The 27,551-nt window shown below is 50.1% G+C and overlaps 10 protein-coding genes across 10 annotated transcripts; 4 read left to right on the forward strand and 6 right to left on the reverse strand.

Annotated features, from left to right (window-relative positions):
* Positions 1 to 4,011: 4,011 nt before the first annotated feature.
* N7457_002532 (amino acid permease) lies at positions 4,012 to 5,895 on the reverse strand (the record flags this gene model as incomplete). The annotated part of the gene is made up of 3 exons (XM_057173578.1): positions 4,012 to 5,398; positions 5,471 to 5,582; positions 5,646 to 5,895. The coding sequence occupies 3 exons, from the start codon at positions 5,893 to 5,895 to the stop codon at positions 4,012 to 4,014; spliced, it is 1,749 nt and encodes a 582-aa protein (XP_057033729.1).
* A 1,152-nt stretch (positions 5,896 to 7,047) lies between these two features.
* N7457_002533 (cytochrome b-c1 complex subunit 10) lies at positions 7,048 to 7,903 on the reverse strand (the record flags this gene model as incomplete). Its single annotated transcript, XM_057173579.1, has 5 exons — positions 7,048 to 7,056; positions 7,115 to 7,262; positions 7,326 to 7,379; positions 7,668 to 7,720; positions 7,901 to 7,903. The coding sequence occupies 5 exons, from the start codon at positions 7,901 to 7,903 to the stop codon at positions 7,048 to 7,050; spliced, it is 267 nt and encodes an 88-aa protein (XP_057033730.1).
* Positions 7,904 to 8,482: 579 nt separating this feature from the next.
* N7457_002534 (putative disulfide isomerase) lies at positions 8,483 to 10,800 on the reverse strand (the record flags this gene model as incomplete). The annotated part of the gene is made up of 4 exons (XM_057173580.1): positions 8,483 to 8,842; positions 8,895 to 10,388; positions 10,445 to 10,526; positions 10,574 to 10,800. 4 exons carry the CDS (start codon positions 10,798 to 10,800, stop codon positions 8,483 to 8,485), a joined length of 2,163 nt encoding a protein of 720 aa, XP_057033731.1.
* A 421-nt stretch (positions 10,801 to 11,221) lies between these two features.
* On the forward strand, positions 11,222 to 12,062 carry N7457_002535 (complex I NDUFA5 subunit family protein; the record flags this gene model as incomplete). The annotated part of the gene is made up of 3 exons (XM_057173581.1): positions 11,222 to 11,772; positions 11,842 to 11,946; positions 11,999 to 12,062. 3 exons carry the CDS (start codon positions 11,222 to 11,224, stop codon positions 12,060 to 12,062), a joined length of 720 nt encoding a protein of 239 aa, XP_057033732.1.
* A 687-nt stretch (positions 12,063 to 12,749) lies between these two features.
* N7457_002536 (coatomer subunit beta') lies at positions 12,750 to 15,713 on the forward strand (the record flags this gene model as incomplete). The annotated part of the gene is made up of 6 exons (XM_057173582.1): positions 12,750 to 12,767; positions 12,889 to 12,951; positions 13,005 to 13,026; positions 13,089 to 13,120; positions 13,182 to 14,450; positions 14,505 to 15,713. 6 exons carry the CDS (start codon positions 12,750 to 12,752, stop codon positions 15,711 to 15,713), a joined length of 2,613 nt encoding a protein of 870 aa, XP_057033733.1.
* Positions 15,714 to 16,651: 938 nt separating this feature from the next.
* On the reverse strand, positions 16,652 to 18,928 carry N7457_002537 (AGC-kinase C-terminal; the record flags this gene model as incomplete). The annotated part of the gene is made up of 4 exons (XM_057173583.1): positions 16,652 to 16,800; positions 18,094 to 18,570; positions 18,643 to 18,801; positions 18,907 to 18,928. The coding sequence occupies 4 exons, from the start codon at positions 18,926 to 18,928 to the stop codon at positions 16,652 to 16,654; spliced, it is 807 nt and encodes a 268-aa protein (XP_057033734.1).
* A 682-nt stretch (positions 18,929 to 19,610) lies between these two features.
* On the forward strand, positions 19,611 to 21,295 carry adaB (chromatin-binding transcription regulator ADA2; the record flags this gene model as incomplete). Its single annotated transcript, XM_057173584.1, has 3 exons — positions 19,611 to 19,703; positions 19,784 to 21,175; positions 21,227 to 21,295. The coding sequence occupies 3 exons, from the start codon at positions 19,611 to 19,613 to the stop codon at positions 21,293 to 21,295; spliced, it is 1,554 nt and encodes a 517-aa protein (XP_057033735.1).
* Positions 21,296 to 21,762: 467 nt separating this feature from the next.
* On the forward strand, positions 21,763 to 22,706 carry N7457_002539 (enoyl-CoA hydratase/isomerase family protein; the record flags this gene model as incomplete). The annotated part of the gene is made up of 2 exons (XM_057173585.1): positions 21,763 to 21,994; positions 22,090 to 22,706. The coding sequence occupies 2 exons, from the start codon at positions 21,763 to 21,765 to the stop codon at positions 22,704 to 22,706; spliced, it is 849 nt and encodes a 282-aa protein (XP_057033736.1).
* Positions 22,707 to 22,940: 234 nt separating this feature from the next.
* On the reverse strand, positions 22,941 to 24,107 carry N7457_002540 (mannitol-1-phosphate 5-dehydrogenase; the record flags this gene model as incomplete). Its single annotated transcript, XM_057173586.1, has 1 exon — positions 22,941 to 24,107. One exon carries the CDS (start codon positions 24,105 to 24,107, stop codon positions 22,941 to 22,943), a length of 1,167 nt encoding a protein of 388 aa, XP_057033737.1.
* A 1,523-nt stretch (positions 24,108 to 25,630) lies between these two features.
* On the reverse strand, positions 25,631 to 26,605 carry N7457_002541 (SUR7/PalI family protein; the record flags this gene model as incomplete). Its single annotated transcript, XM_057173587.1, has 3 exons — positions 25,631 to 25,876; positions 26,025 to 26,405; positions 26,483 to 26,605. 3 exons carry the CDS (start codon positions 26,603 to 26,605, stop codon positions 25,631 to 25,633), a joined length of 750 nt encoding a protein of 249 aa, XP_057033738.1.
* Between the last annotated feature and the right edge of the window lie 946 nt (positions 26,606 to 27,551).

A 27,551-nucleotide genomic window follows, 5' to 3' on the forward strand; every position in this document is an offset into this window, starting at 1 on the left:
AAACTCAAGGACACTTAACACCAAACATGCACTCCGTCGTTGTACATCCGATATCGTATGTGTCTCCAACGGAGATGATCTGTATTCCGGACCCAACATCCCTGCCCCTCCTTCTCCACCCCTTCGCAAGAGCTTCTCCCGCTTCGATTGTGGACCTGGAAGGCTTCGACCAGGGTTCTGCAGAAATATTGATCTGACCACCTGACCTCGACTTCGCGCATACTCCTGTATTAGCCTACATTATACCTTCGCACTATGTACGGAGTCCTACCCGGCTATCACGAACCCAGATTGCTGCCAAGGGGCGAGAATGAATTCAAATCCAAGCTACGACGTAAAAGGAAGCTCGCTTGACCTTCCACTTTGTTACACCTTGGTATGCGAACCTCGCCAAAAGCGCACAGCAATACATCGTATTGTGCCTCGAGACAACAGACATAGGATGCGTGTATGTATCTGATTAGCTGTGTTCTTCATTCTACCTTCAGGATGTGTGTTGTAATATATTTTTTTGAGAACGCAGATTCCGGCATTCGTTGTGGCTTGACTATTAAACGCGGTGTGTTGAACTGGCAGGCTTTTGCAAAATACTCGGCATCAAAGCCGGGAGTTAACGGACCCCACTCCAGTCCCGAAACGGTTCGCAAAGTACGGTGAGCCTTGGCCGAATATCTAAATTTTGGATCCCATCAGGGGCTATTCATTTGTGATAGTGATGAGGTATTTTACTAGAGCACTAGGACTCGGCTAAGAGAGTTTTTTTCATTTTTATTTTTTTTGGACTCCGTACAGGTCAGTAAACCAGAATCTCTACAACGTACAACCCCGAGATCGACTGTTGTTATATGTACTTGTTTTTTTTTTCCTTTTCATAGATCAAAAGCTTGGCTTCATCCAAGTCGAATAGAAAAAAAATCCCCCACACTACCGACAGAAATGGGGCCGGCAGTAGAGTTAAAAACACCCCGATGCTTAAGAGGTTGGGCCTCATTAGCAACCGGGATAGGAGAGGATAGCGCGCGCAAGATCGCGTAGATCCCGCCCCAGTCCCCATCGTTACCGAAATTGACATCTCAGGTGATATGTATTCAAGCACCAAGCATTGGAATTTGCGAAACAAAGAAAATAATTCAAATCCCGACATAGTAAGCTACACGATGGTATGTGTGTTGTATGTGACTTACTCCGTGGCTCCGTACACCCGAAGCAGATCCGAAGGAGCGCTCAAGAAAACAAATCCCTGAGCTTCGTTGCCGGCACAGGCCGGAAACACCGCTGAAGCCAAGTCCGGATCGCCGAGTTTCAGGAATCCCTGCAGCCAATGAGAAAGCCTCAGCCGAGCGGATGAGAGGATCGTGTCGCCACCGACCTCATAGCCAGCCGATGTCTGTAGTCGAAGCCCGGATGGGAGTAGCGTTCTTTTTTTTTGGCTTTTCTTTTTTGCTCGCTCGCAAGGTCCTCGGAAGTCTGACTTGCATTAATTTTCGATTTCATGGATAGATTGAGATTTGGTAATGGAGTATGCAATGTGTGAAGGTTTGATGTTGACTCTGGAATTGACTTTGCACGGCGTTGTCGATGTCCGAGTACTCCGTCGATAGTCACAGTTCAATTCTCCATCTTCTCCATTCTTCCATGTGTTCTGTGGATCAGAATCCATTTTCTCTGGGCTATGGGGTGGTGGCTCAACGTCCGTAGTTCAGGGACGTGGTTCTGGATATCGGGCACTTTGATTGTTCTTCAGCCTTCTTGAATTGCCCAACCCCCCGAACCGTGGAAACACGAACGTGTACCGGGGGAATGTCCACCCCCTGGCCGGCCGCGTCATGAGTTTCGGATAGACTTCGATATTAAGGATAAATGGCTACGGAGTATATGTACTCCGTATCATAACAACGCATAGTAGTGTGATTCGCCTATTAATATCCAAGACTGGCCACCTCGGCATTTTACGATCAAGTAATCGATAAAAAAGTCACGCGAGTTCGTAGAGCCTTGGATAGATCAACTCAAGACCGTGGTACGGAGTACTCCAAACCATTCGATAATTAGCTGTTTGCAGAACATTTAACATGTTGAACATGGATAGACGATGTAGGTACTCCGTACGAGTACCTACATATATATGTTGTCGATTCAAGCTGCATTCACTGAAGCGCCTAAAATGCACGGCCTGACACAGCCGAAGAATAATCGGGAGCCCGAAAATAATCCCAATTCTGCTCAATGCGTTACCAAAATGCGCTCGTATTTGAAAAAAAAAAGGCAGAATGACCCGATTAGGACGAGCTGTAATACACGTTACAGCGGTAGACTCGGCTGACTCCCCCAAAACAGCCACTTGGCAAACGTCTTCACGTCGTTCTCACATCCGCGGTTCAGACCGCCCAATCTGGCAGAGAACCAAGAGACAACAGAGAGACGGTCGTGGTCCACTCAGATTCAGGAACCCTCAGATTTGCAATATGATCCTTCAAATTCCCATTCGGGCCGATTCGTCATGACGTAGACCCAGTCGCCGATCTCCCACTGTTCCTGGCCCTCTCTTGGAGCCCGGTCACAAAAACCCCTGACAGTGACGATCAAGACTGCGCGCAATAAGCCGGGAGCGGGAGAGGGTCAGTGGGGGGGCTGTACGGAATGTATGTGCCAGCCCCAGGACAACTGTTGGGGTTGATCTGGTTTTGGTCCATCGTCCCGGTTATTTTGGCGATGATTTCCTATTAGCCGGATCGTGAGGTTTTTTGACTTTCAAGAATTCTGTGCCGTGCTTGCAAGGTTTGGATACGCACCAAACCTTTTTATCGTCTACAGGAAATTTCTCTGGTCAAAATGGTAAAATCGTAGGGATACACATGTGGGCCGAGCTGCTCCATCTGCTCCTCGTGTTGGGGGGGTGGGCTTCCCCTCCCCCCATCTGGAGTCAGATTAAGCATATCTCTGTTCCAACCCTGTTTTATTTTTCCTCCGTGGCATCCATGTTCAGTGTCCACCACCGCCGGTGGGGTCTCAGGGGTGGGTGGTGGATCTTACAGGATTCTTCCGGGGATCCCAGCGCAAGGTACGATGTACTAAGTACTTGGCCATGGTAGAAGGCGCTGGCTTAGATTTAACGCTTTGGGGCTTGAATTGGGTTTAACTTGCGTAATGTCTATGTTTGACCTCGGCGCTTGGACATTGACTTGCTTGGGCATTGCTTCCTAAGAGCGGGATTAGTGTAGAGTCTCTCTTCGCCCCGAGGTACCATGTACAGTGTACAACTTTGAGGCGATCAGCGATTTACATGGTTGTTCTGCAGTGTATATTCTCTGCATATTGGGCTCCATATCGGCAGGACTTGCTTTTTCTTTGAATACGAGCACCCATGATATCATATGGGCTAGAATCTGACTTGCTTTCTCCCTCTATTGCCTTAATTCATACATCTCTGTATACATCGAATATGAGAGACCGGATGATTTTCAATCCCTTTCTTCAAATGGAGCATATGATATTGAAGTACTTCATTCAATAGAATGTCACTGCACTCACATCCGTGGATATACGCCGTCCAGAGTACTGAGTCAACCTGATCATCGGCATATGGAACTGGTGGAGCAGTGGATTTGCTCCATTTACTCCATCGTCAAGAACCACATGTTCACCGCAGCCCTAAAATCAGGCCAGGAGGGGCAACGGGCCGGGCTCCATACAGTACGGTTCCTGTGATGGTCCCATAAATGGGAGATCGATCCATATTTATGGAGCCAGATCGATGTTGTACTTCTGACATGCAGGCAATGCTTACATTCTTGGGGGTGGATTAATCTGCAGCCGCTGCTATCTCTAAGTCGACGCCTTGGTAAATCTCTGTGGAGTAGATTCAATGAAGCCTTTCCAAGGCTCTTTGGGTTGATACCCCTCATCTGTTCCGACTAAAAGAGAAATCCCAAAGAGATACCTCGAATAGACCTCAGATCATACGAGAAAGCAATATGAAAAGATAGCGAAATATATAAGATGTATATGAACCTAGATCCCGTGTTGATACAGCGACTTTCCCCTCAGCCTATTAGATTGGATCACCCGGATCATCCATCTTGCGGGGGGATCATTTCTTTCCGTCACTCGGGGTTCAGGCTCGATGCCCTCACTGACGACGGGCTCCTGTTCAATCACATGAATCGCATGCTCAACATTGACCACCGGACCATTGAACCAGTGCCGAGCATCAACAAACCACCAAATGGTAACCGCTAACATCAGCGCGCCCCAAACCAGACAAGTCCAGTTCATCATATCGGTCGTCAAGTCACTGCCAGTAACACTAGGCAAACATAAGATCGGCACCATAAAGAGCACAAATGAGACACCAAGACCACCAATATACGGGCCATAGGGACCCAAATTCCAAGGACCCTTGCGGAACCGATTCCCGACAAAGAACACCCGGATAGCGATCGGCACAGCGAAAGCAAAAAACTGCGCAATGGCACCAATGGAGAACAAAGCACCAATAGCCACATTCCCCGCCAACATAAGCAGACACATCAATATGCCCAGCACGGCATTCACAATAACGGCATTAACAGGCGTCTGCGTATACGGGTGCACCTGCTTCCAGTACCTCGAGAGCGGAAAGCATTCGTCCCGAGCATAAGCATACGTCACCCGCGATGCAGCAACCATAGCCCCCTGTCCCATGGAAAACCCACAGATAATCGTAAGCGCCAAGATCGCCATGGTTGCCTTCTGCGGCATGACCTGCAGCAAGTACGATGCCCAGGGCTGGCCCAGATCGGAATCGATCACGGCTTCAATGTCCACCACCGTGTATGCAACGACGAGCTGCAGAAACCAGCCCATCACCCCGCCCACTCCGGAGGTGAGCACGATTGCGCGCGGTGAGGAGATGTTCGCGTTTGAGCATTCTTCGCTCAGGTGGAAGGGTGAGTCGTAACCTGACATTGTCCAGATCACGCTGACGAAGGACATGAGGACGGCGACGCCATCTGGGAAGTCGGTTAGATTGGTTATGTGGCCCCAGACTTCCCTGGAGGGTGTGAATTTCGGGCTATTTTTGGTGTTTGTCGGGATGATGATTATGACGAGGATCATGGCGATGAAATTGATGGTCGAGCCCCATGCGTTGAACTGTGCTATGCGCTTCGTGGGCATGCTGCTGATTCCTGTATGAATGATCATTATGAGAGTGGTTAGCAGGAAAGTGTGCCATGCTGTTGGAACGTAGTCTGGCTTGTGGATTGAGACTGCTGCTAGGATCATTGCACTGAGCGAGTAGTTGATTGATGGTGGTCCTGTTATTTGACCAATCCAATTGGACCAGCCGGTGATCCAGGCAGCGAAGGGTCCGTAACCCGGGGGTGCAAGGACTGCTGCAGTGTAATATAATCCGCCGCTATAAATGAGATGACACGAATCAGCTTCTTTGAACTCTCACTCTTGGGTATGATCTCGGAGACGGTGTTACCTCGTGGGCATTGCTGAGCATAGTTCGGCCATCGACATTGCAATGCACTGAATGAATATCATCGCAATGATCCAACCCCAAACCATACCCGCTGTACCAGCATATCCCATTCCTTTTCATCCGATCAATATCAGCTATACCTCAATGTCACAATCACGGATCAGTGAGGACTTACCAAAGTACAGAGTACTCGCAAACGACGGAAGCAATCCAGAAACAGCAAAGCTCACGCCGAAAGTCGTCCATAGAGAGAATTCACGCTTGAACTCTTGTTTGTAACCGAGTGCTGTAATCAGCCTCTCATCGGCATCGACATCACGATTCGTATACGGCACATCACCATCTGGGAGAACCAAAGTGACTTGAGCATGATCAGCCTCGTTTCGCTCTTTGGAGACGTCTGGTGTCGCAGATTTGCTCTCCATGCTTGTCCCCGTGTCCAGAATAAACAGTCATAGAACTAGGCATCGATACTATGAGATATATATCAACGAACTAGAAAAACCTTCATGCAAGGGCCCATCAAGAATGCAGCCCCCTTCAACGCCGAAAAAAAGCTCGAGTACATATAATAAAATCGCTCAGGATTATCGGTGATAAAACAGGCTGACTGGAGGGTACCATCACGTCGCCGGTTATATATATAATAGCGGGCGTTTCGCCGTGGTGCCTCGCCATCGCAACAACAAAGACCAACTTAGCGTATATCTCTCGACCAGCGAAAAGACAACCAAGCAAATGTTGGAGCATACATCAGACAATTCGAGACCGCTCGTAGCAAAGTCCAAGCTGCAAGTGAGGGGGATACTTGGAATGAAAGCCACACAGTCGTGGCCAGGGGCGATAAGAACAAATGATGTGGATATGCATAAATATAGAATGAAATACAGAATAGGCAGCCGTTTGCTTCGGGCACTATATCTATGTGGGCTTCGTCTGATCTGTATAGGAGGAATGCCTCCACGGCTCTTCATTCAAGGCACAGGGCTCGATGACTCGTTCTACAAGCGTGGCAGACATATCATATTATAGCAGGGAAGTTCCAGGCGTTGGAGGTCTGTTCTGATGTAAGAGGATACTAAAAACGACCCTTGCACGTGCATATGTGGTTTTTGTCGATCAGCGTGTGAAGACACGGGCTTCCAAAGGTGATTATGTACCTTCCTCATTGGGGAGGCCCTGGATTGAATGTCTAGGAACCCTGCCTATTGTATGCGAGAATTCAAAGATACCTACATGAGTAGGTAGCTCTCGGCAAGGCCGCCACCTGCATGTCTGTAGGCACGTGCAGTGGCTCCTTGGACAGCTTGGAGGCAATACTATGCCATATGCATATCATGGACTTCCGAATTCTAGATTTCTCAGTCTCATGATCTGAGTCCAGGTCTCATGTCAATCATTTACAAGCACACATGAATTCAAGGGCGAATTTACGTGGAAACAACTGTTTCTATGTGGTATTAAAAACAGAAAAGACTTTCATCGCTATTCTACACAGTACAGCCCCAGCCTATCTCCCGAAAGTCCCGAGTCATATCGATCAAAAGGGAGATAGGTATATACCACGGCGAGATAATTTAGAAGGGCTAGAAGAACATCAGCATCAATTCCAAACCTAGAAAAATTCACATGTAATCGACTCACGTTGTCCTCAGGGGCGATGGTGCGGTCGTAGTAGTTATCGAAGAAAGGAAGCTTGCGGAGGATATCGTTGCGGACACGGGGAACCTCGCCGAAGATGAAGAGGGCACCACTGCCAAGAGCGACACCGAAGCCAGCGGCGACAGAACCACTATTCAAAACCATCATTAGTACTTTGTCGAATCTAGGGAAGTCGGATGAGGGTTGTACTCACTATTGGATGGCTGTGCCCACAGTCATACCGGCAACGGTACGGGGGATGGTGTACCTGCAGATTGAAATCGTGTTAGCTTGGTGTGCTCACTGCTTGTTCGGTCTGCGTTGTTCCATATCCAACTGTGTTGCCCAAGGCGACAGTTCGTAGTCCCAGTTCTCCACAGATGCCAGACACTCGCCAAGGTTTGTCATGAAAATGAGGACAGGCAGCTAATGAAGCAGGAATTTGCGCAGAAAATTGCAATCAATGGTCACCATAGGTGCTGTTCAACATGCCAGGCATAGAGAACCATCGTGCACATTCCGGGATTCGAGGGAAAAGAGTATGGGGAAGTCTCACTTAGGCGCATAGGCGGAGGCCTGGGCCGCGGCGCGGCGAGCAGTAGAGGCGAACTATAGAACGTGTGTTAGCCATTGATGTGACATTTCTCATCTCATCTCATCCCGCGGCTCGGAAGACCGGTTGTGATAGTTATGAGCCAATTGCCCGCCGTCTGGACAGCGGCGGAGCAGGTAAATAATCTCGGAATGGGGGAAAAGGCCCGTTTATTTTCTGGGTATAAAATGCCTTACCATCTTGAATGACACCGGTGTGATTTGGTGGGACAATTGCTAGGAGACAGGAGCTGGCACTTGGTGGTCGACGAAAACCGGGAGTGCCCGAGTTCTCACGTGATCTAGAAGTGAGAGCCAATCAGAAGAGGCGTAATTGTTTTCGTGTAACCTTCGAAGTATGAGTTTATATCAAGTCCACTGCATCATAAAGATATTAAGAAACAGCAAAAGAAGAAGCACCCGATGTAGAGTTGATTACTGATCGATATTATACTATAGAGGTCCGAAGAAACATATTAAAAAAAAAAAAGGAATTATTGGGTTTGCTAGCTTAATATCCGAGGTCTTGCGGCTCCTTGGCTGAGTACGCCTAGACTCCAGGATTTTGCGTGGTAATAAAAAAGATAAGGAAATGAAATAGGGAATAAGGTGATATGTGCTTCAAAAACCCCATGGGTCTGACATGCAAAAGATTCAATTGAGACAGGAAGGATCAAACGAGCGATCACATGAAAGGAGAGCAGCATCAATCAAATACAATGGAAACAAAAGATTATAAGGAACCGCGTAGCCAAACACCCTAACTGTACATTTGTCTCATTAGTCGACTTTGTCGGTCGAGCCTCCGTTCAGGAAACCTTCCTTGCCGTCCAGGTGGAAGAAGCCACCATTGTTGCTGGAGTTTCCAATGATACCACCGCGTGAAACGCTGCGCCTGAGGCGCCCACGTCCAAGGATGGTGGCCACAGTAATCACAGCACCCAGGATGATGAAGAAGAGGATGGGATGGCTGCTGAGAAGGGACCGAGCGAAAAAGAAGATCGTCTCAAAGGTGCCAATGGTAGACTTAGGTGACAGTTTCGATGGAGAAGAGATGACGAGAGGAATGGTCTCAAGAATAGAGGTTCGCGAGGCCATGATAGGGGCTCCACTTGAGGCAGTATCCCAGTAGCGGCGGTTCTATGGAAAGTTAGTTCTGGTGCTTCAGCAAAATTCACGATGGAAAACTTACATCTTGATCATTGATAATGACTCGGTCACCAGTCTCCACATCAATACCATAGGTGGTGCGCAGCCAGCGCTCCCAAAAGTCGCCATCGGCCCAAGCAAAGGCGACTTGCTTCTTGTCGTCCTCGCGAATTGTAATACGCATATTCTTTGCCGCGCGCAAAGCACGCTGATCATCGCGGTCATCGGCTTCCTCGATACGCAGTTGCTTGGAGTCACGAAGTTCAGCGCGCTCGAGGCGGAACAGTTGAACCTGCTTGTCCATCCACTCGAGAGCGGCTTCCTTCAACTCGCGCCTGGACTGCTTAAAGTCGTCACTCCGGCGGCGGCTCAGGAGTCCCAGAACCACAAACTTGCCGTCCATAATCTCTCGAGCATTGGAGGCAGTGAGTTCGGGAACAATGGGTAGCCACACAGTCTGCATCCAGGAGAGAATTTGACGGAAATCCCTCATGTCTTTGGGGGCAAGAGCATTGTAGTAATTTGGACGTCCATCGCGGACGACCAGAAGGCGAGGCCAAGTGGAGATTTTGAACCGCTCTGAAAGAGCAGCACTGTCGGACTTGACAATACGAGCGTGTCCCACAAGGCTGAGGGTGAGGCGGTTCATAGCCTCGAAATCTTCAGACGTGGTTGCGTGATCGTAGAGATACAAGAACAAAACCTCTTCAGTCTGTTCCAACTCTTTGAATGTAGTGGCGTCGACATCTTGAATGCTCGAGCCAACCCCTACGGCTTTATTGGTGTATGAGATCAGATCTCCCAAACCACGGAGACCAGTATATTCAACTCTCTCGCCGCCACGGAAGAAATAGATCGTCGGGTAGGCACTGACGCGGGCATCCTCGCAGAGTCGCTTCTCAAGCTCGCAGTTCACCTCACCAACATTGAGAGTGTCCTTCATCTCTTTGGCCATCGAGTTCCAGTTCGGGGCAAGGGCTTGGCAATGGCCGCACCAAGGAACATGGAACTTGATGATCCAAGGGTCGTGGGTAGTCGTGACAAGGCTTTGGAAACTCTCCGCAGTGAGTGGAATTGAAACACCCTGGGGATTAGCAGGCCGTCCTTGGAGCTTGGCCTTGACGGACTCGGCACTAACGCCCTCCAATTCTGCTGTCTCGATGCTCTGCTTCTCGACAGCTGTTTTCGCACCAGGCTTGACCACTTCAGGCTTGGCGGTCATTTCCATGCTCTTAGCGCCGGTTTTTGGGATTTCGACACCTTGAGGAGGTCGAGACCCGGGTTTGATTGTCTCAAGCTTGGTCTCGATCAGGTTATCAATATCCGACATCGTTTTGATACCAGCAGGAGGCTCTTTCTGGATGCCCGCCTGATAAAATGCAAACGCGGGGAAGAATTCTACACCCATCTTCGTACAGAAGTCGCCATAGACCTGGCAGTTGATGGAGCCGAAATGGAGATTGTAGTAGCTGGTGAAAGTTTCCTGAGACTTGAGCTCATCGGGCTTTGTCGGGGATGCGAAGAAGGGGTTGGAGGTCTATAAACGATCAGTTTCAAGCCTCAGTACTCCGGAGCGATGAAATTGTGGCTCACATAATAGTACTCATACAGAGTTTGGTACATAGGGGCCGCTGTCCGGCAATGCGGGCAACCAGGAGAGTAATGTTTGATCATCCTAGAATCGTTAGAGGATTTAGTGATTGCCGCAGAAGGGGTTCTCACCAATGACCATCCTTGGTAACTTCCTCGAAATTCTCCGGTGTCAGCTGTGTCAACGGGGGCACTTCAACGCCATTGAATATTGAAAGTGTCTCAGGATCCAATCCACGATCCCACCTCTTGGCAAGTGTATGACCTGGTTTCTCGTCCAAGGTTTCATCTGAAGGCGCGCCCAAAACAGGCGCTGCCAACAGTGAGAGGAGGGACAACCCCAGCCAAGACGGTTTCATGTTGGTCAAAGACAAAAAGCGGATAAATTGCGTAGGGATTTGAAGGATAGTATAACTGATTGGCGATCTCACGGCTGAGCAAAACGAAGGACTCTGGTCGAAGTATGGAATAGAATCGCGAAATGTCACAGGTGGCACATTGGACGGGGGCGAAGACTGGCGACTGAGTGGGCACTGGTCGACACGTCGCAGAAAAACAGCACTTAGCGACTATAGCGCCCCGTAGCTGAGAGCAAAATAGAACTGCACACAGCCCGAAAAAAGATTCAGATATGAGGCTTTGATGGTATCGAAAAAGGTGAGTTGCCTTTCCCCTTGCCGTTTGGGGGGCTGGAATATCAGGTTAATCCGCTCCGTTCCGACTTCAACACTTCATCTCCCTGGGCAAAGTACAACTACCATATACACCAATCCATTCACAATGCGCTCTACACTTCGGCTACTGGCCAATGTCAAGCCCCGGTATTTGGAGCCTTTTGCTCCTACCGGACTGACGGGCCTTTTCACCCACCCCAGCCCTCGTCCTACGCTAATCTACCTCTACTCGACTACTCTGCAGAAGTTGCAGGCGTTCCCCGAATCCTCCGCCTACCGCCAATCTGTTGAAGCATTGACCCGCCACCGCCTCCAAATCATCGAATCGCAAAAGCCCGTCGGATTCGATGCTTGGTTGGAGCGCGTGAAGAAGACCGTCGGATCCGAACCTGAGCGTTTCGCCAAGGTCCAGCGCTCCGACGGTTCCTTCACCCATGCTGCTGCCCAACAGAAGGACGGAAGCGACAATGCTCGCGGTGAAGAATGGGACGGCGAGGCTCTGTCAGCCTCAACCGAGGGTCCCGCACGTACCCCGCAGCAACAAGCTGAATGGGCTAAAATCATGAACGAGGCCAGCGAGACAACCGAACAGGCCGAGCACGATTTCTACCACCAAGAAATGAAGTGGGAAAGCGAGCCCGCTCTTGATGCTGATCAGTACGTCTGCCTGGATCTTGCAATTGGTCACCGAAAAGTTATCGAATGGAACGCTAATCTCTTGCGCAGGATCTCTCACGTCGAGCAACAGATTGGCGCCGGCCTTATTGAGGAGGTCATCCAGGTTGCGGAGGCAGAGCTTAAGCTTGTGGATGAATTGGCCAAGGCCAAGGTGTAAGTGAAAATAAGGAATACTGAGTTTGGACTTACCGCTGACACTTTACAGGTGGGAGGAACTCGAGGAGAAGCCCCAACCCGGCCAGTGGACCTACTTCGCACGTGGAAACTAAACAGCAATTCTGGAATGGCTGTGAATTTTAATCTCTGTAACCATTACTAGAGGTCTTTGTTTGAATACATTATTTGAGGATTCGTCCATCTTATGTTTTAAGATTGTGTAGAGCTATCATACCCACTAGATTCTAATCTGCACATACAAGCATTGGAATGATGTGGATAATTTCTTGAGGAAAGTGTTTGTACGATTTGAGCTTAGTCGAGAGCTCATTGATTTAGAGATCCTTGATTTTCAAGTTTATACATCGGGGGCAGCTTTAAGCATAGAGCGGCAGATGTAGGTCGCCGTGGTATCCGCCGATGCTTTTTCGCTGGGACCCAATCTCAAGTAAACTACTCCTGAAGCTCGAGTTTACGCACCAGTAGCAATACACGACAAACAAACATATATATCTAAAAGCGAGTATATCTATAGACCATTTGTACAGTGGATGGACCGAGTGGAAGGCGGTGAGCCCAGGCGGGAATCCCTTGTGGACACATACATTGCTGTCCCTGAATGAAGCGCTCCCTCTAGTTCTCCTCCATCTCAATTCTTTCTTAATTCCTCCAATTAATACCCCATCGCGAGGATCGCAACTCCCTCTCATTGGGCTGTTTGAGCGGCTCGCGAAATCCTCTCTCGCTGTCACAGGCCTCACGCCGCAACACACAAACACTCATCTCATCCCCCACACAACATGCGGCTCGATATCAAGGTATGCGAATACAGATAATATGGCGCCGTCGTATCGTTGCGAGCCTACTCCGGCAGATATATCGATCGATTTCCCAGGCGAACATCTATAATTGGAGAGATTGCTGACGATAAATTTACAGAGGCAGCTGTTTGCCCGCTCCGAGCGGGTAAAGGGGATTGATTTCCACCCCACAGAGCCCTGGGTAAGCTTGTACAACCAACTCAGTAGCTTTGCTCAAACTAATATTTCACTTAGATTTTGACAACATTGTACAGCGGTACGTTATGAGGGAGCGGCAGTATGCGAGAGGTAGCATGAGCTAATTGCTTGATCGTCCAGGTCATGTCTATATCTGGTCTTATGAAACCCAGGTAAGAAAGACTGAGACAGTTCAAATCCCACATGCTCTCATCTAATACATCTGTCTTTTAGTCCATCATTAAAACATTCGAACTCACCGATGTCCCTGTTCGTGCCGGTCGATTCGTTGCGCGAAAGAACTGGATTGTTTGTGGCTCAGATGACTTCCAACTCCGTGTCTACAACTACAATACATCCGAAAAAATCACCTCCTTTGAAGCACACCCGGATTATATCCGTTCTATTGCCGTTCACCCCACCCAGCCGTTTGTGCTCACAGCCTCCGATGACATGACAATCAAGCTTTGGGACTGGGAGAAGGGCTGGAAGTGTGTTCAGGTCTTCGAGGGCCACAGCCACTATGTCATGGGCATGGCAATTAACCCGAAAGATACTAATACTTTCGCCTCCGCATGTTTGGATCGGACCGTTAAGATCTGGAACCTCGGCTCCCCCCATGCCAACTTTACACTTGAAGCGCACGAGACGAAAGGTGTCAACCATGTCGACTATTATCCACATGCTGATAAGCCATACCTCCTCACAACTTCCGACGACAAGACCGTCAAAGTTTGGGATTACACTACCAAAGCACTAATTGCAACCCTCGAGGGTCACACAAGCAATGTCTCATTTGCTTGCTATCACCCTGAACTGCCTGTGATCATCTCCGGTTCTGAGGATGGAACCATTAAGATTTGGCACGCAAACACCTACCGCCTGGAGCAGTCATTAAGCTACGGTCTAGAACGAGCATGGTGTGTTTCCTATCAGCGAGGCAGACAGGGGATTGCGATGGGCTTCGACGATGGTGCTGTGGTGGTCAAGATGGGTCGGGAAGAGCCCGCTGTATCAATGGACGGATCAGGTAAACTTATCTGGGCCAGACACAGTGAAGTTGTGTCATCAGTGATTAAAGGCGGTGATGCCAGTATCAAGGACGGCGAGCCCCTTACGCTACCAACCAAGGATCTGGGACAGTGTGAAGTGTACCCACAGACTTTGACACACTCTCCTAATGGACGTTTCGTCTCCGTTTGTGGTGATGGAGAGTATATCATTTACACAGCATTGGCGTGGAGAAACAAGGCCTTCGGACAAGCTCTCGATTTTGCATGGGGAGCGAAAGATAACAGCAATGACTATGCTATTCGCGAGTCATCGACAAGTGTGAAGATTTTCAGGAACTTCAAGGAGCAGAGCGCCGGGCTTGATGTTGGATTCCAAGCCGAAGGTCTTTCTGATGGTGTTCTTTTGGGTGTCAAGGGTCAAGGTGGCATTGGCTTCTTTGACTGGGAGACTGGAAACCTCGTTCGGAGGATCGAAGCTGAACCCAAATCCGTAAGCTTTCCTCTCACAGCGATATTTGCAATGCATAATAACTGACATGCACAGGTCTACTGGTCCGAATCCGGTGAACTGGTTACTCTTGCCTGTGAAGATGATTTCTACGTCCTCCGCTACTCTCGCGAAGATTATATCAACGGCTTGAACGCCGGTGAGGCAGATGAGGATGGAGTTGAGGCGGCTGTTGAATTAGTTGCTACAATCAACGAGACTGTCCGCACCGGACAGTGGGTCGGAGATTGCTTCATCTACACCAACTCTACGAACCGCTTGAACTACCTTGTCGGAGACCAAACTTACACAATCTCTCACTTCGATCAACCGATGTATGTCCTCGGTTACCTGCCCCGAGATGGCCGTATCTACCTCGCAGACAAGGACGTCAACGCCATCTCCTTCAGCCTTTCTCTTAGTATGGTCGAATATCAAACAGTGGTGTTGCGCGGTGATATGGAAATGGCATCCGAGCTCCTCAAGGATGTGCCTCAAGACCAGATGAACAAGGTCGCTCGCTTCCTCGAAGGCCAAGGATACAAGGAAATGGCTCTGGAAGTTGCTACTGACTCTGAGCACCGTTTCGAGTTGGCTCTTGCTCTGAGCGACCTCGACACCGCTCTCACGATTGCTCGCGAGGCCAACGTCGAGCACAAGTGGAAAATCGTCGGCGACGCGGCCCTGGCTGGTTGGAACCTCGCACTGGCCCAGGAGTGCTTCACCAACGCCAAGGACGTTGGTTCTCTGCTTCTGTTGCACACCGCCAGCAACAACCGCTCAGGACTCCAGGCTTTGGCCGCCCAAGCCTCGGAATCTGGCCTTCACAACGTAGCATTCTCCACGTTGTGGTCTATGGGAGATATCGATGGCTGCATTGCTCTCCTCATCCAGACTAACCGCATCGCCGAGGCTGTTCTCTTCGCCCAGACCTACAAGCCTTCGAGCGCCCCCAAGCTCGTTGTCCAATGGAAGGAATCACTAGAGAAGTCCGGCAAGACCAAGGTCGCCCGCCTCATCGGTGTCCCCCCCGGTGCTCCCGACGTCACCTCCACCGACGATGACCTCTTCCCCGAGTGGGACGAGTACATCCGTCTAGAGCAGGAGGGAATCGCCCCTGCGCCTGCCTCCGAGTCCCTGATTGATATCAATAGTGACGAGGAAGAGCCTGCGAGCCCGACCAATGGCGCACCCGAGGCGGAGGAAGAGTCAGAGGCGGCCGACAAGGCTGCAGTGGCTGAGGCCGATGCTGCCGAAGCCGAGTAAACGAACTAAAAGCACCGGGTTATGATTGGTGACTTTACAAGAGAGTTAGGTTGATCGTTTGTTTTCTGACTGAGGAGTCAGTTGATTGTTGATTGCGAGCGGCGTCTTAACGTGTGTCCGACTTTTTCATTTTTTTTTGTAATTCCGCTGTGATGTGTTTCTGGGGCATACCACCTCCCTAGATACAAGCAATATGTTTCCCTCTTATCTCAGTGGACCTTTTTTTTAACTAGATTATTGTATATGTATACTATACTGCATTTCCCCTGATACTTGCCTGTCTGGAGTGCTTGTATGAGCTCACAATCCCACCTCAAAACGTCGGTGTTTTCTAGCTCCATACACCAGTGGGCGAATCTGAAAGGGGAAGACTGAAGCAGCTACTTGTATAAAACGTCGAAAAAGAGAATCATTTCATTCCGATATTCATGTCCCATAGTTCACTGAATGTTGATAAACAGATCCGCTTGGCATTGTCCATTGTAAAGTTTTTATCGAGAATACAAAACAAGGGGTGCAGACGATGACCGCTTGAGAAAAAGCAACGAAAAACCAAGGATAAGAAAGGAACCTGCCTGGGGGAAGAGAATGAACACTTGAGATGGAAGGAAGATGACCGAACAAGACAAGAAAATCAAATCAAAGCGCTCAACGGACAGATGAAACGAGAACAATATCGTCTCGAAGATCAGGAGCGTTTCCGATATCAAGATGCCACAGACTCCTTTGTGATGGTGATAAACAGAAAAAAAAGAACACAATGTGTCAAAAAACACAGCAATGGCAAGCAGAGATAAAAGAGGAGTAAGAAAGACACCAGATCAAGATTCGGGATATGTTAACGAGAGACATACACACAAAAGGGACAATGATCTCTATGGAATCTCCTCTCTTTCTTGAACATAGATTCTCGATTTAATTTGATGCTGCGAGATATCCTACTCTGGGATGCTACCGAAGGACGGGTCTTTGACACTGCCGCCTGCATCGCCGAGGCCAGCCACGGGTCGGTTGTACGACCATCCGACGAACTGCTGCTGCATGGTTTGCGACAGGACGGGGCCATCGACGTAGGAATCCTGAGGTGCTTCGGAGGTGAATTCACGGTCGAAGTTTTCAGTATCGCGGGCATCCATCTATCTCGGGTTAGTTACCGGGTCGCTTTCACGGAAGAGATGAATAGTTACATACCACGTTGGGTCGGAAGCTGGGCTCGTACTTCCTCTGGAGAAGCTTGCGCCAGTCAATGTTGGCGAAGAAGTGGTGAGACTTGATCTCTGCAGCGCCGTTGGCACCAAGTCGGCGCACGGGATCACGGTCGAGCAGTCGCGTGAGGAGATCACGTGCAGCAGGCGGGACGATATCGCTGCTGGGGAAGGTCAAAGGCTCTTGCAAGATCTTGCGGTACATTTCGTTGGTGTTCTCATCGTAGAATGGAGGCAGGCCAGTCAACATCTCGTAGAGCAAGACGCCAAGAGTCCACCAATCCACGGTCTTGGTATAACCATTGCCAAGAAGCAGTTCGGGAGCGAGATATTCGGGAGTACCACAGAAAGCTAGGTCTGGTTAGCTATGATTGGAATGTGTCATGATCAATAAATCTTACTGTTTGTCCGATCCTCGTCCTTCATGTCCAACTTGCAGAGACCGAAATCGCAAAGAGCGATATGTCCAGTGTAATCGAGAAGAATGTTCTCGGGCTTAAGATCTCGGTAAATAACCTTGAATCCGTGAAGACACTCAAGAGCGCACAGCAACTCTGCGGTGTAGAAACGGGCTCTGTTAATATCGAATCGCTGCTCCCTTTGCAAATGGTGGAACAACTCTCCACCGTTAACAAACGCCAACACGAAGTACAACTTCTCCGGTGACTGGAATGAGAACTTCAGCGGAACAATGAACGGGTTGTTGATCTGGGCAAGCACTGATCGCTCGGCAAGTGTGTGTGTGACCTCCGATCGCGAGATAATGTGAGCCTTGCGGATTGTCTTAAGGGCGTAGATCCGACCAGTATCTTTCTTCCTGTGGTCGATTGTCAGCATCTTGCAAAAAAGCAGTGATAAAAATCTGAAATTCTCTTACATGACCTGCATGACCTTGCCGAAACTACCCTTGCCAACAACCTTGAGCAAATCAAAGTCTTCTAATTTAAGACTGCGTTGCTTGTTCTCCACGAAGGAAATGCCAATTTTGATCGAGCCAACACCGAACTGGAGGTCCAGCCACTCAGCACCCTGCTGACCAAGTTGGCGCCCCTGCTCATCATGGGCTGCGGCGGCCTTCTGGTTGTCCTTCTTGCTAAGCTTCGGATCTTCCACATATGGCTGGTTCTCTTCAAAGCGAGGGTTGACCTTGCATGCGCCCAAGAAGATGTCCTCACTTCGTCCGGCACCAGGCCGGGCGGCGGGGTTGCGCAGATACAACTGTACATTCAGCTCAGTCTTTCGGGACACATCGAATTTGAAAGCTGTGTTGTCGCCAGCCCACAATGGGGACTCAGGGGTGCCGGACACAGCATCTACAAAGACCTGGTTCTTTTCGAAATCGAGGAGGGCGTAAGGCAGGTACTTGGTAGAATAGCGACCGTGAATAGTGGGGGCAGCGTTGATACCCCCACTTGTGGACTGAGGTCGGCCCGACTGCACAAAGGAACCCGCTTGATTTTGAGTTGAATGTGACGAAGAAGAGGTGCTTGGGCGTAAAGAGGAGGGCGCGTAAGAGTTATTTTGGAAATGCGAGTTGAAGATCTGCTGGAAATGAGGCGACAGCGAAAAATTGCGCCCTTCATGGAGGGTGACAATGAGGATTCCGGGGTTCACAGGAGCCACAGGAGGAGAGACAAGAGACTCAGAGGCCGCTTTTCACAAAAAATTAGTTATCAGTCACTCGTGAGACTTCCCCTGAAGGAGCGATAGGGGAGATAACATACAAATGCCGTTTGTTGACGAAGTGGCGGAGGCGACACTAGGTGGGTTGGAGGCCACGGGGGTCGTAGCCTCATCACCGTTCGAGTCTCCCCTGATTGTCGAAGTGGATGACGAGCGGCCAAAAGAGGAGGTCAAAGGTGCCAGGTGCGTCTCCTTCAACTCTGAAACAAGATAGAACTATTAGCGATTGCCTACGGATTTCATTGCCGTGCACAGGAGGGGTATTTCGAGGGGAGGAGAGGGAGACCAACTGCCAGTGAACATACTTTTAGTTAGCTTCCAAGACATAGTGGCGGTTGTAAAAAAGGAATAGAGAAGAAAAGGTCAAAGTCCAAGATACCGCAATGCGTGTGGTGTGCAGGGTGCTAGAATCACCCAATAATGAACATGCGAAAGGCCCCCAAATTAAAAACCTGGAGAGCCACACAAGAACACAGATACACACACGCAAAAGGAGAGGCAGTCAAGACGAAGACAACCACCACTAGCTTTTTGAATCTGTTTGGAAGCACAACTAAGGATAAGAAAGAGTCGAGAAATCGAATGCCCAGAATGAGAGAGGGGAAGTCCCCCTGTAAACCAAATACATGGAATACCATAGATTACCCCCAGTTACCACTCTGATTGGCTGAACCAGTCACCATCTGGTACAGTAATTAATCAGCATCAGCCACTGCTCCGCCACAAGGGTTGACGACTGTCAACTCCTCCCCCACGCCGTAACGATCAAGGGCAGTTGACTCCACAGAACTTGAGACCTTGGAATCTGGCCTGGATTGCTGCCGGCTCATTTCCCATCGACTCCCTTGAAGGTTTTCGGAAGATTCCCCGCTCCGAAGTGCGGAGACCACCTACCCCGGAAGATCTCACCTTAACTCGTCACCTGCAACTCTAGGATTTTCAGGCTTTTACGTCTGATTGGGTTCTCGCTACTACACCGCATAATTCGGAGGATGAACGGGGAGGGCTAATGGGTGTGATACGCAAGAAGACCGCCTCGCGCGGTACTGAGGCAGGCACGAAGTTCCACTGCGATGTCTGCTCCATTGATGTTACGTCAACGGTAAGTCTTGACACGATTGTGCTATGAATCTCCAGGATGCTTGTCACAGCTTCAAAAGCTGACGCGACACTATCGCATAGGTTCGCATCTCGTGTTCGCATCCTGCTTGCCCCGAATATGACCTCTGTGTTCCCTGCTTCGCAGCTGGAAAGAACTCCAACAATCATGACCCCGCGACACATCCGTTCCAAGTGATTGAACAGAACTCAGTCCCTATCTTTCAAAAGGATTGGGGCGCCGATGAAGAATTGTTATTATTAGAAGGCGCAGAGATCTACGGGCTGGGTTCCTGGGCCGACATCGCAGATCACATCGGCGGTTTCCGCAGCAAGGACGAAGTGCGGGACCACTACTACGACACATATCTGGAGAGCGTGAACTTCCCACTTGCAGCTCGCGCCGATCCCGACGATAGGGATCTGCAGGATTCGATATCCAAAGAGGAGTTCCAATCGCGAAAGAAGCGTCGTATCGAAGAGCGCAAGGATGCAGCCAAGGCAGCACACCCAAGCACACCAAAACAGAAGCCTACGGCCAGTGTACCCGCATGTCACGAAGTGCAGGGCTACATGCCTGGCCGACTGGAGTTCGAGACCGAGTTCTTAAACGATGCCGAAGAAGCGGTGCAACACATGACTTTCGAGCCTGGGGCTGGACTCAATGAAAGCGGCGAACCAGACGCAGAGACAGAGCTCAAGATGACTGTCGTCGATATTTACAACGCCCGCCTTACGGCACGTACAGAACGGAAGAAGATCCTATTCGAGCACAATCTCCTCGAATACCGGAAGAACACCGCTCTGGACAAGAAACGGTCCAAGGAGGAGCGAGACTTGTTGAACAAAGCAAAGCCATTAGCTCGGATGATGAACAGCAAAGACTTTGAAGAGATTAACAAGGGTCTTGAGTACGAGCACAACCTCCGTCTGGCCATCTCACAGCTTCAAGAGTGGCGGCAGATGGGCATCGGGGATCTCAAGGCAGGCGAGAAGTTTGAGCAGGATAAGCAACAGCGTATGCAACGATTGATACCTCAAGGCTCATTCGATCGTTTTGCTAGCACGCGCCCTAAGCAGGCACAGCTGACAGAGACCCCGGCAGCGGCAATTCAGCTGACCACGCCTGAACTGCCGCTGCGATTGCAGAAGGCTGCCAACCCACACGCACCGCCAGATCCTGCCGATGAACCATTGAACGATTTCGATCGCGCCTTCGCTGTTGATGGGGATGCACCTCCTCCACAGCCGGCAAAGACGAAATACGTAGTGCCACCGCTCAGCGGAATGCCATCGTGGAAGCTGGATAATGATACCGCTGCCGACTTACACCTCCTAACTAAGGAGGAGGCAGAGGTATGCAATGTCCTGCGTCTGATGCCGAAGCCCTATCTAGTTGTCAAAGAGACCCTGTTGAAGGAAGCCATGAAGCAGGGTGGCAGCCTGAAGAAGAAAGATGCACGAACAATTTGCAAGGTTTGTTTCTCACTGGGATTATTTTACAGAATTCTTTGCTGACCTGTCTAGATCGAGGGCACCAAAACTAGCCGCATTTACGATTTCATGGTCCACAGTGGCTGGATTAACAAGGCATAGATGCGCCAGATCCACGATTATATGCCGCACTTGCTTAGTTGATATCCAAATCTACTTTGTGATTTTATTCGGGGGCGTTCTTGCGTTTAATCACGGCGTTAATAGCGAAATCTGGGAGATGGGCGGAAATGTTGATCTGACAAGTTCAGATTTAAGAAACTATCAACATAAAATCGCAGGCAATGAATACCTGTACTTCACAAAGCTCTAACCCTTCAATAGAATATGTGATTTGCACAATAGCAAGTACATAATGTAGAAAAAGAGCTCATATACCTAGGCAATAATCTCCATCGATGTGATCTATACCCCCCACACTTCGGCCCTCGGCATCTTCTCCGCATCTACAAACCCCAACTCAGTGGACCTTGCTTCCCCTTAATAAGCCCTATAACCCTCGATTCCCTCTATCGCTGGAAACAAAATACTAGAAAAAGACTACTTCTACAAGACCAAAAAGCCCAAAAATGCCATCCTTCACAATCCAACCCCCAACCCCAGCCCATGCAATCCTCAGCTACCCAGCACCCCACATCCTCCTGGTGACACTAAACCGGCCGCGCGACCTAAACTGCATAAACACCCAAGGCCACGCAGACCTACACGAAGTATGGGAATGGCTCGACGAAGAGCCCAGTCTCCGCGTAGGCATCCTCACAGGAACGGGACGGGCATTCTGCGCCGGCGCCGATCTAAAAGGTGAGTCCAACATGAATCACCAACATCGAACAAGCCCCCAGCCTGAACACTTCGGGGGAAAAAAAAGGGAAATTGAAGATACTAACACAAAACAGAATGGAACAACCGCACTTCATCGGAATCCAGTTCCAAATCCAGCGTTATGCCCAATAGCGGATTCGGCGGGCTGGCCCGCCGAAAAGGCAAGAAGCCGGTGATCTGTGCGGTGAATGGACTCTGTCTCGGCGGGGGAACGGAGATGATTATCAACAGTGATATTGTGGTTGCGTCGGCAAAGGCGGTTTTTGCGCTGCCGGAGGTGAAGAGGGGGGTTGTGGCGCTGGCTGGTGCGTTGCCGCGGCTGGTGCGGACTGTGGGGAAGCAGCGGGCTATGGAGATGGTTTTGACGGGGCGGATGGTTGGGGCGGCAGAGGCGGAAAAGTGGGGGCTTGTTAATTGGATTGTGGAGGGGGAGAAGGAGGAGGAGATTGCGAGGGCGGTTGTGGAGAAGGCTTTGGGGGTTGCTGGGGAGATTGCAGGGAATAGTCCTGATTCGGTGTTGGTTAGTCGGGAGGGGGTGAAGTTGGGGTGGGAGGGGATTGGGGCGGATGAGGCGACTTCGATGTTGAATGAGACTTGGGTGAAGAGGTTGTATGAGGGGGAGAATATCAAGGAGGGATTATTGGCTTTCGTGGAGAAGAGGAAGCCTGTTTGGGTAGATAGTAAGTTATGAGATGCTAGAGGGGAATAGAAATGTGTTTATTCCGACTGCTTATTCATACTACAGTTTGTAAAATCATATCAAAAAAAAGTGAACCCCATTTCTCCGTCGCGCCGTGTACCTGGTATTCTCCATAATCCATGCCAGTTGATGTCAATCAAAGCGAAATCAAATGTGTGGTTGCCCTGCCTCTCTGGAAAGTCGTGTTAACATTGTTGTGAAAGGCCGGTTCAAGGGAAAAGGTGCCTACTTTGCGTCGGATTGTACGTCGTCCACGACCTTGACCACATGGGGGAATAGAGGGTGGTCTCGGTCCAAGCCGGTCAATCTGACAGCAGCGTCGGCAGGCGAGTTCTCCTTGAGGATCTGGGCCAGTTCTACACTTTCCTCGTCACCTTCCACATTCTGGAAGCGCAGAGCCATCTCGACAGAGCCCAAGAGGGACTCGAACTTTCCTCCACGCTCGGCCAGCTGCCCAGCCGGGCCGATGAATCGCTCCTTGCGGGACAATTTGCGCATCGGGGCGCGCCCTACACGCTCGACACTGTCCTCAAGATGGCGGTTTGAGATTCGGGCGATGATGGTTTCGACGTACTCCTGCTGCGCGGCAGCGCTGATTTCATGCTTGTCGACGATGAGGGAGGCAGTCTCTTGAAGCACATTACGGACAATGTCGCGGATGCGGGGATCTTCAAGGGATTCAGCAATGGTCTTCTTGCCGGCATTGTAACCATAGTAGGCTGCAGTGGCGTGACCGGTGTTGACAGTGAACAGCTTGCGCTCAATGTAGGGCTCTAGGTTGTCCACCCAGTGGATAGCGGCGATTTCGGGGTGGCCATGCTCGCCGAATGGCGTCGACTCCACAACCCATTCGTAGAACTTCTCGATGCGCACGTTGAGACCACTGTCCGCAGCCTGGGCGGGGACAATACGGTCGATCGCCGAGTTGGCAAAGCGGGCTCGGTCTGGCAACGAGTCCAGACGGTCTTGGGAGGTGTGGTCCTTGATGAAACCGTGCAGGGTATCGGTGGCGCCGATGGCGTTCTCACATGCAATGACAGCCAGCGGCGTGGCGTCAGTGCGGGCATCAATGCCCTTGGCAATCACGGGGGCGATGAACTTGAGGATATTAGGACCCACGGCGCAAGTCACGATATCTGCGGTGGAGATCTCCTGGATGACATCGCTCTCATGGGTTTTGGAGTTGATTGCACGGTAGTCGGTGATGGTCTTGGTGGTCTCGCCCTCGTTGCTGACTTCAGTGACTTCATAGGTCTTGCTGTTCTGGAGAGCGTTGATGATATTGTCCATCACATCAACGAAGACGACCTCATAGCCCGCCGTGTGGAGGAACTCTGCGACGAAACCACGGCCGATGTTACCACCACCGAAATGAATAGCTTTCTTCTCCATGATGAGATGAGGTGTTGAGGTATGGGGGTGTGGGGATCAGGAAGAGAGAAGTAGGATGAGTAGAAGAAGAGGAAGAGGGGTATAAGTAGAAGTAGAAGTAGAGGTAGGAGTAGAAGTATAAGACGAAGTAGGAAGGAAGTAGATCAGTAGTCTAACGGGAACTAGAACAGATGTCGCATAAGTCGCGCTTTCCAATCCAAGGGGAAAGCACCTGCTATTTAAACCAAAAAAAGGGGGGGAAACAAACCCAAAAGGGCAAGAACGTATCAAATCCAAGGTATTGCTCAAAAGTGGCCGCTGGAGATAATGACGATGACTTCATAGATATTGGCCGGGACTAGCCTCCGCCCTGTTTGGAACGGATGTCATAAGATGAGACCATCATGAATAGTCTGATTAATGGTCAATAATGGGATTATCGGATTAATTATTTCGGAATTCTTTTGATTTCTTTGCAATTAAATTGACCCGACAAATGTTACACTTGCCCCCGTGCAACCTCGTCTCGGGGGAACCGTTGCCAGAGCCCAAGGCCAAAATGGGCCACAGGTCCACGAGTCCCCACTATTCCCTGTTTTGCGCTTTATACTCCCTTCATTTCCATTTGCACCTTCGCGCCTGAACCACTCACCGGAAAACAAACAAAATCACCGGGAAAACCCGCCCACCTCGCTGCCTCTGGTGTATGGCCCGCATACGCCGCGCTTTGACGGGAAAGAAGTATAAACCCTTGGCGCAATGGATTAGCTCGGAGCAAGCCAGCCGATAGACCGGGAAACCCGTGCTCGGAGTACTGTGGTCCTTCGTCCAAGCCCTATACTGACATGAGGTATAATGCGGTATTATTGAGATTCTTGGGATTCTTGGGATTATTCGGATTATTTTGCAGGTTTTTTTTTCCTTCTGTTTCGCTGCTTTCAAGGCATGAATCTTCTACCCATTTCTGAAGACCCATAGACCTCAGTCCAGACACCCTTGATCGACTTTCCTCATACTCCACATGTGGTGACGTCGGATGAACGGTTGGCAGGGCCCCGACCCAGTTTTTACCCGTTAGTCGCGGCGAACGCGATCCAGCCGAGGTTTATTTCATTTGTTTCGATGCCGGTCTATTGATTTCTATGCAAGTCAAGGGCTCAGACTGAGCCCTGGGATAGGTTGCTGCCTGCCGCATGCACTGCCCGTGGGGAGAGAAAGAGAGAAAAGACGCCCTAGCCCTTAGGGGCTTGGGGGTGAGGAAAGCCTAACCTCTGAACTATTGGCTGCACACGCCCAACCCTCAGATATCCCGCAAAAGCAGGTGGCCGGATTGGCAACTTTGCAATTTCGCTTGAAACAGTCTTGCAGTTCCTGAGATTTACTATGCTCTATTGGGATAGTCGTTATATGAACAAAATAAATGACTCTTGTATACGGAGTACATCTATGGGGAATAATAGTTGCGACTTTCTCCGACTCCCGCCCCCGGTCTAGCCCTGTCTTCTCCGACTGGCTAGCACCGCCCCTCATTTTGCTTTTGGGGGTTACCCCTCTATGTCTTTTTCGGCGGGTACAGGCGATGCAGCCTGCCCGTGAACAAAGACATTCACAAAGCATGCAACACTACCCACGAGCAGCAACCCCGTGGCGGCCCAAGTCATTCCAAGGAACTTCTCGCCATATTGGGCCGACACGTTTGAGCCCTTGCCGTGGGCGTTAATCAAAGCCACGAACTCAAAGGCGAGAACTGTCGCAATGATGGATGCAATACTGGTGCTAAGCGTCCCGAGCTAGATACTTCATAGTCAGCCACTGAATCCGTATTCTGCCCAGGTGGAATGTGAGCTGAACCTAAGAGCCCTGCACTGCACAGACACATCAGAGTTCAGGTAGGGATCACTCCCGTCAGATCGTGTCCATACACGGGGTCCTGCTCACCATTAAAAACCCAAATTCAAATAAGCCCTGTGCTGCTTGTGGAGCGAGAATCGTCCATGCTCGTACAAGGAGGACGGCGCCCATCGCGCCTACTCCTATGCAGTACAGGATAGCCATGGATTGACTGGTCACTCTGAAGGCGTGGAAGTCGTCACTGATCACGCGGGGCCACTCCAGCCCTGCGCCGTCAGTGATCTCCTTTGGCCAGGCTTGCGTTGGGTCAAATGAGAACAAGATCGTGCGGTTGGAACACTTGGTCACATTGTGCGTGACTCCTGTAGTAAGGTTCGCTGCTCCCAGTGTTCCCTGGCAGTAGGACATGACATGGACGGAATAGAAATCATGAGCTACACTGTCGGTGCTGCCTTCGGGTGTATAAAGCTGAATGGAGAACATGTCAGTTTTTGTGTGACTGTCACTCAACGATGGGGTATATGACCGTGGGCGATATGGCTTACCGTTAAAATATCTGCATCGCCTAAGAAGTCTGTCCGCGTCCCTGCGAAGAGACATAGAATTGTGAGTATAAATGCGACGAGTACTGTAATTGCCGGAAAGAGGCCTCTCGAGTCGAACATCATAGTGTCGTCTTATATGAGGCCGTGTCCTTGCTCGGAATATAGTTGGATCTAATATGAAGTATGCGAGGATACCTAGGCAAGCGATGGAGTTCGTATGTAACTCCACAGAGAATGAGATAGATCAGTCTTCGACCAGAAAGCTCAAATCCTATGAGCCGCGTCCGCTCTTCCAATCCTTATATGCCATGTTAAATGACGGCATTTTTAGCACCTGGTATTCTCACGATGTCTTCATTCCAGACGTGGGCTGCCAGAGGGGCTGGGTCTGAGAGACGAAAATGGCGCGGTGGGAGCCCTGCCCGCCCCAAGAATGTTCATGAATGCTGTCAACCGGGGGTCTTGCGAGCCAATAACCAGCTTTTTGTTCCTTTCATCCACGATTCAAGAAGCCGGTTTCTGAGGGGAACTCCCACATGGCCTGCGGAGTAGTGTGGGAACATTTGGGTGTCAACGGAGGCGGAGGGATTCTATATAGTAGATCCCAGGGCAATTGACGTCAGTGACAGGGGGATGATCATCGGAAACTCAGAACTGGATTGAGAACTTGTATCTGAGATCATCTCAGGCCACATAACATCGTGCTCGCTGGGCTCTTGTGGTGTTCAAAATACGGCCCATTAATGTGACCTGCCCTTTCTTCAAGACGTAGGTGCCAATGTCCTTTGATTACTGACAATGTTCTATCTGCTCAAAACAGGCAGTAGATAATTGTACTACCATGTTCCATACTAGGGCCATTCCATGGCTTGGGTGAGGCTGGGAGAGTGTTAGTGAACGGTAACAAAATCCGGGTAGAAATGGGTCACAGCCAACTCATCCCGAAATGAGCATCAGGTATTGGATGGCGAGATCCACAGTCGTCTTGCTGTGCAGTCCATGTGCTATGTAGTCATACCTAACAATAAATTAAAAAGACGATTGACTTTGACCATCATTGGCGTGAACG

This window comes from Penicillium paradoxum, assembly GCF_028828445.1.
Source record: "Penicillium paradoxum strain IBT 22861 chromosome Unknown utg000003l_segment0_segment0, whole genome shotgun sequence".
Classification (NCBI taxonomy): domain Eukaryota; kingdom Fungi; phylum Ascomycota; class Eurotiomycetes; order Eurotiales; family Aspergillaceae; genus Penicillium; species Penicillium paradoxum.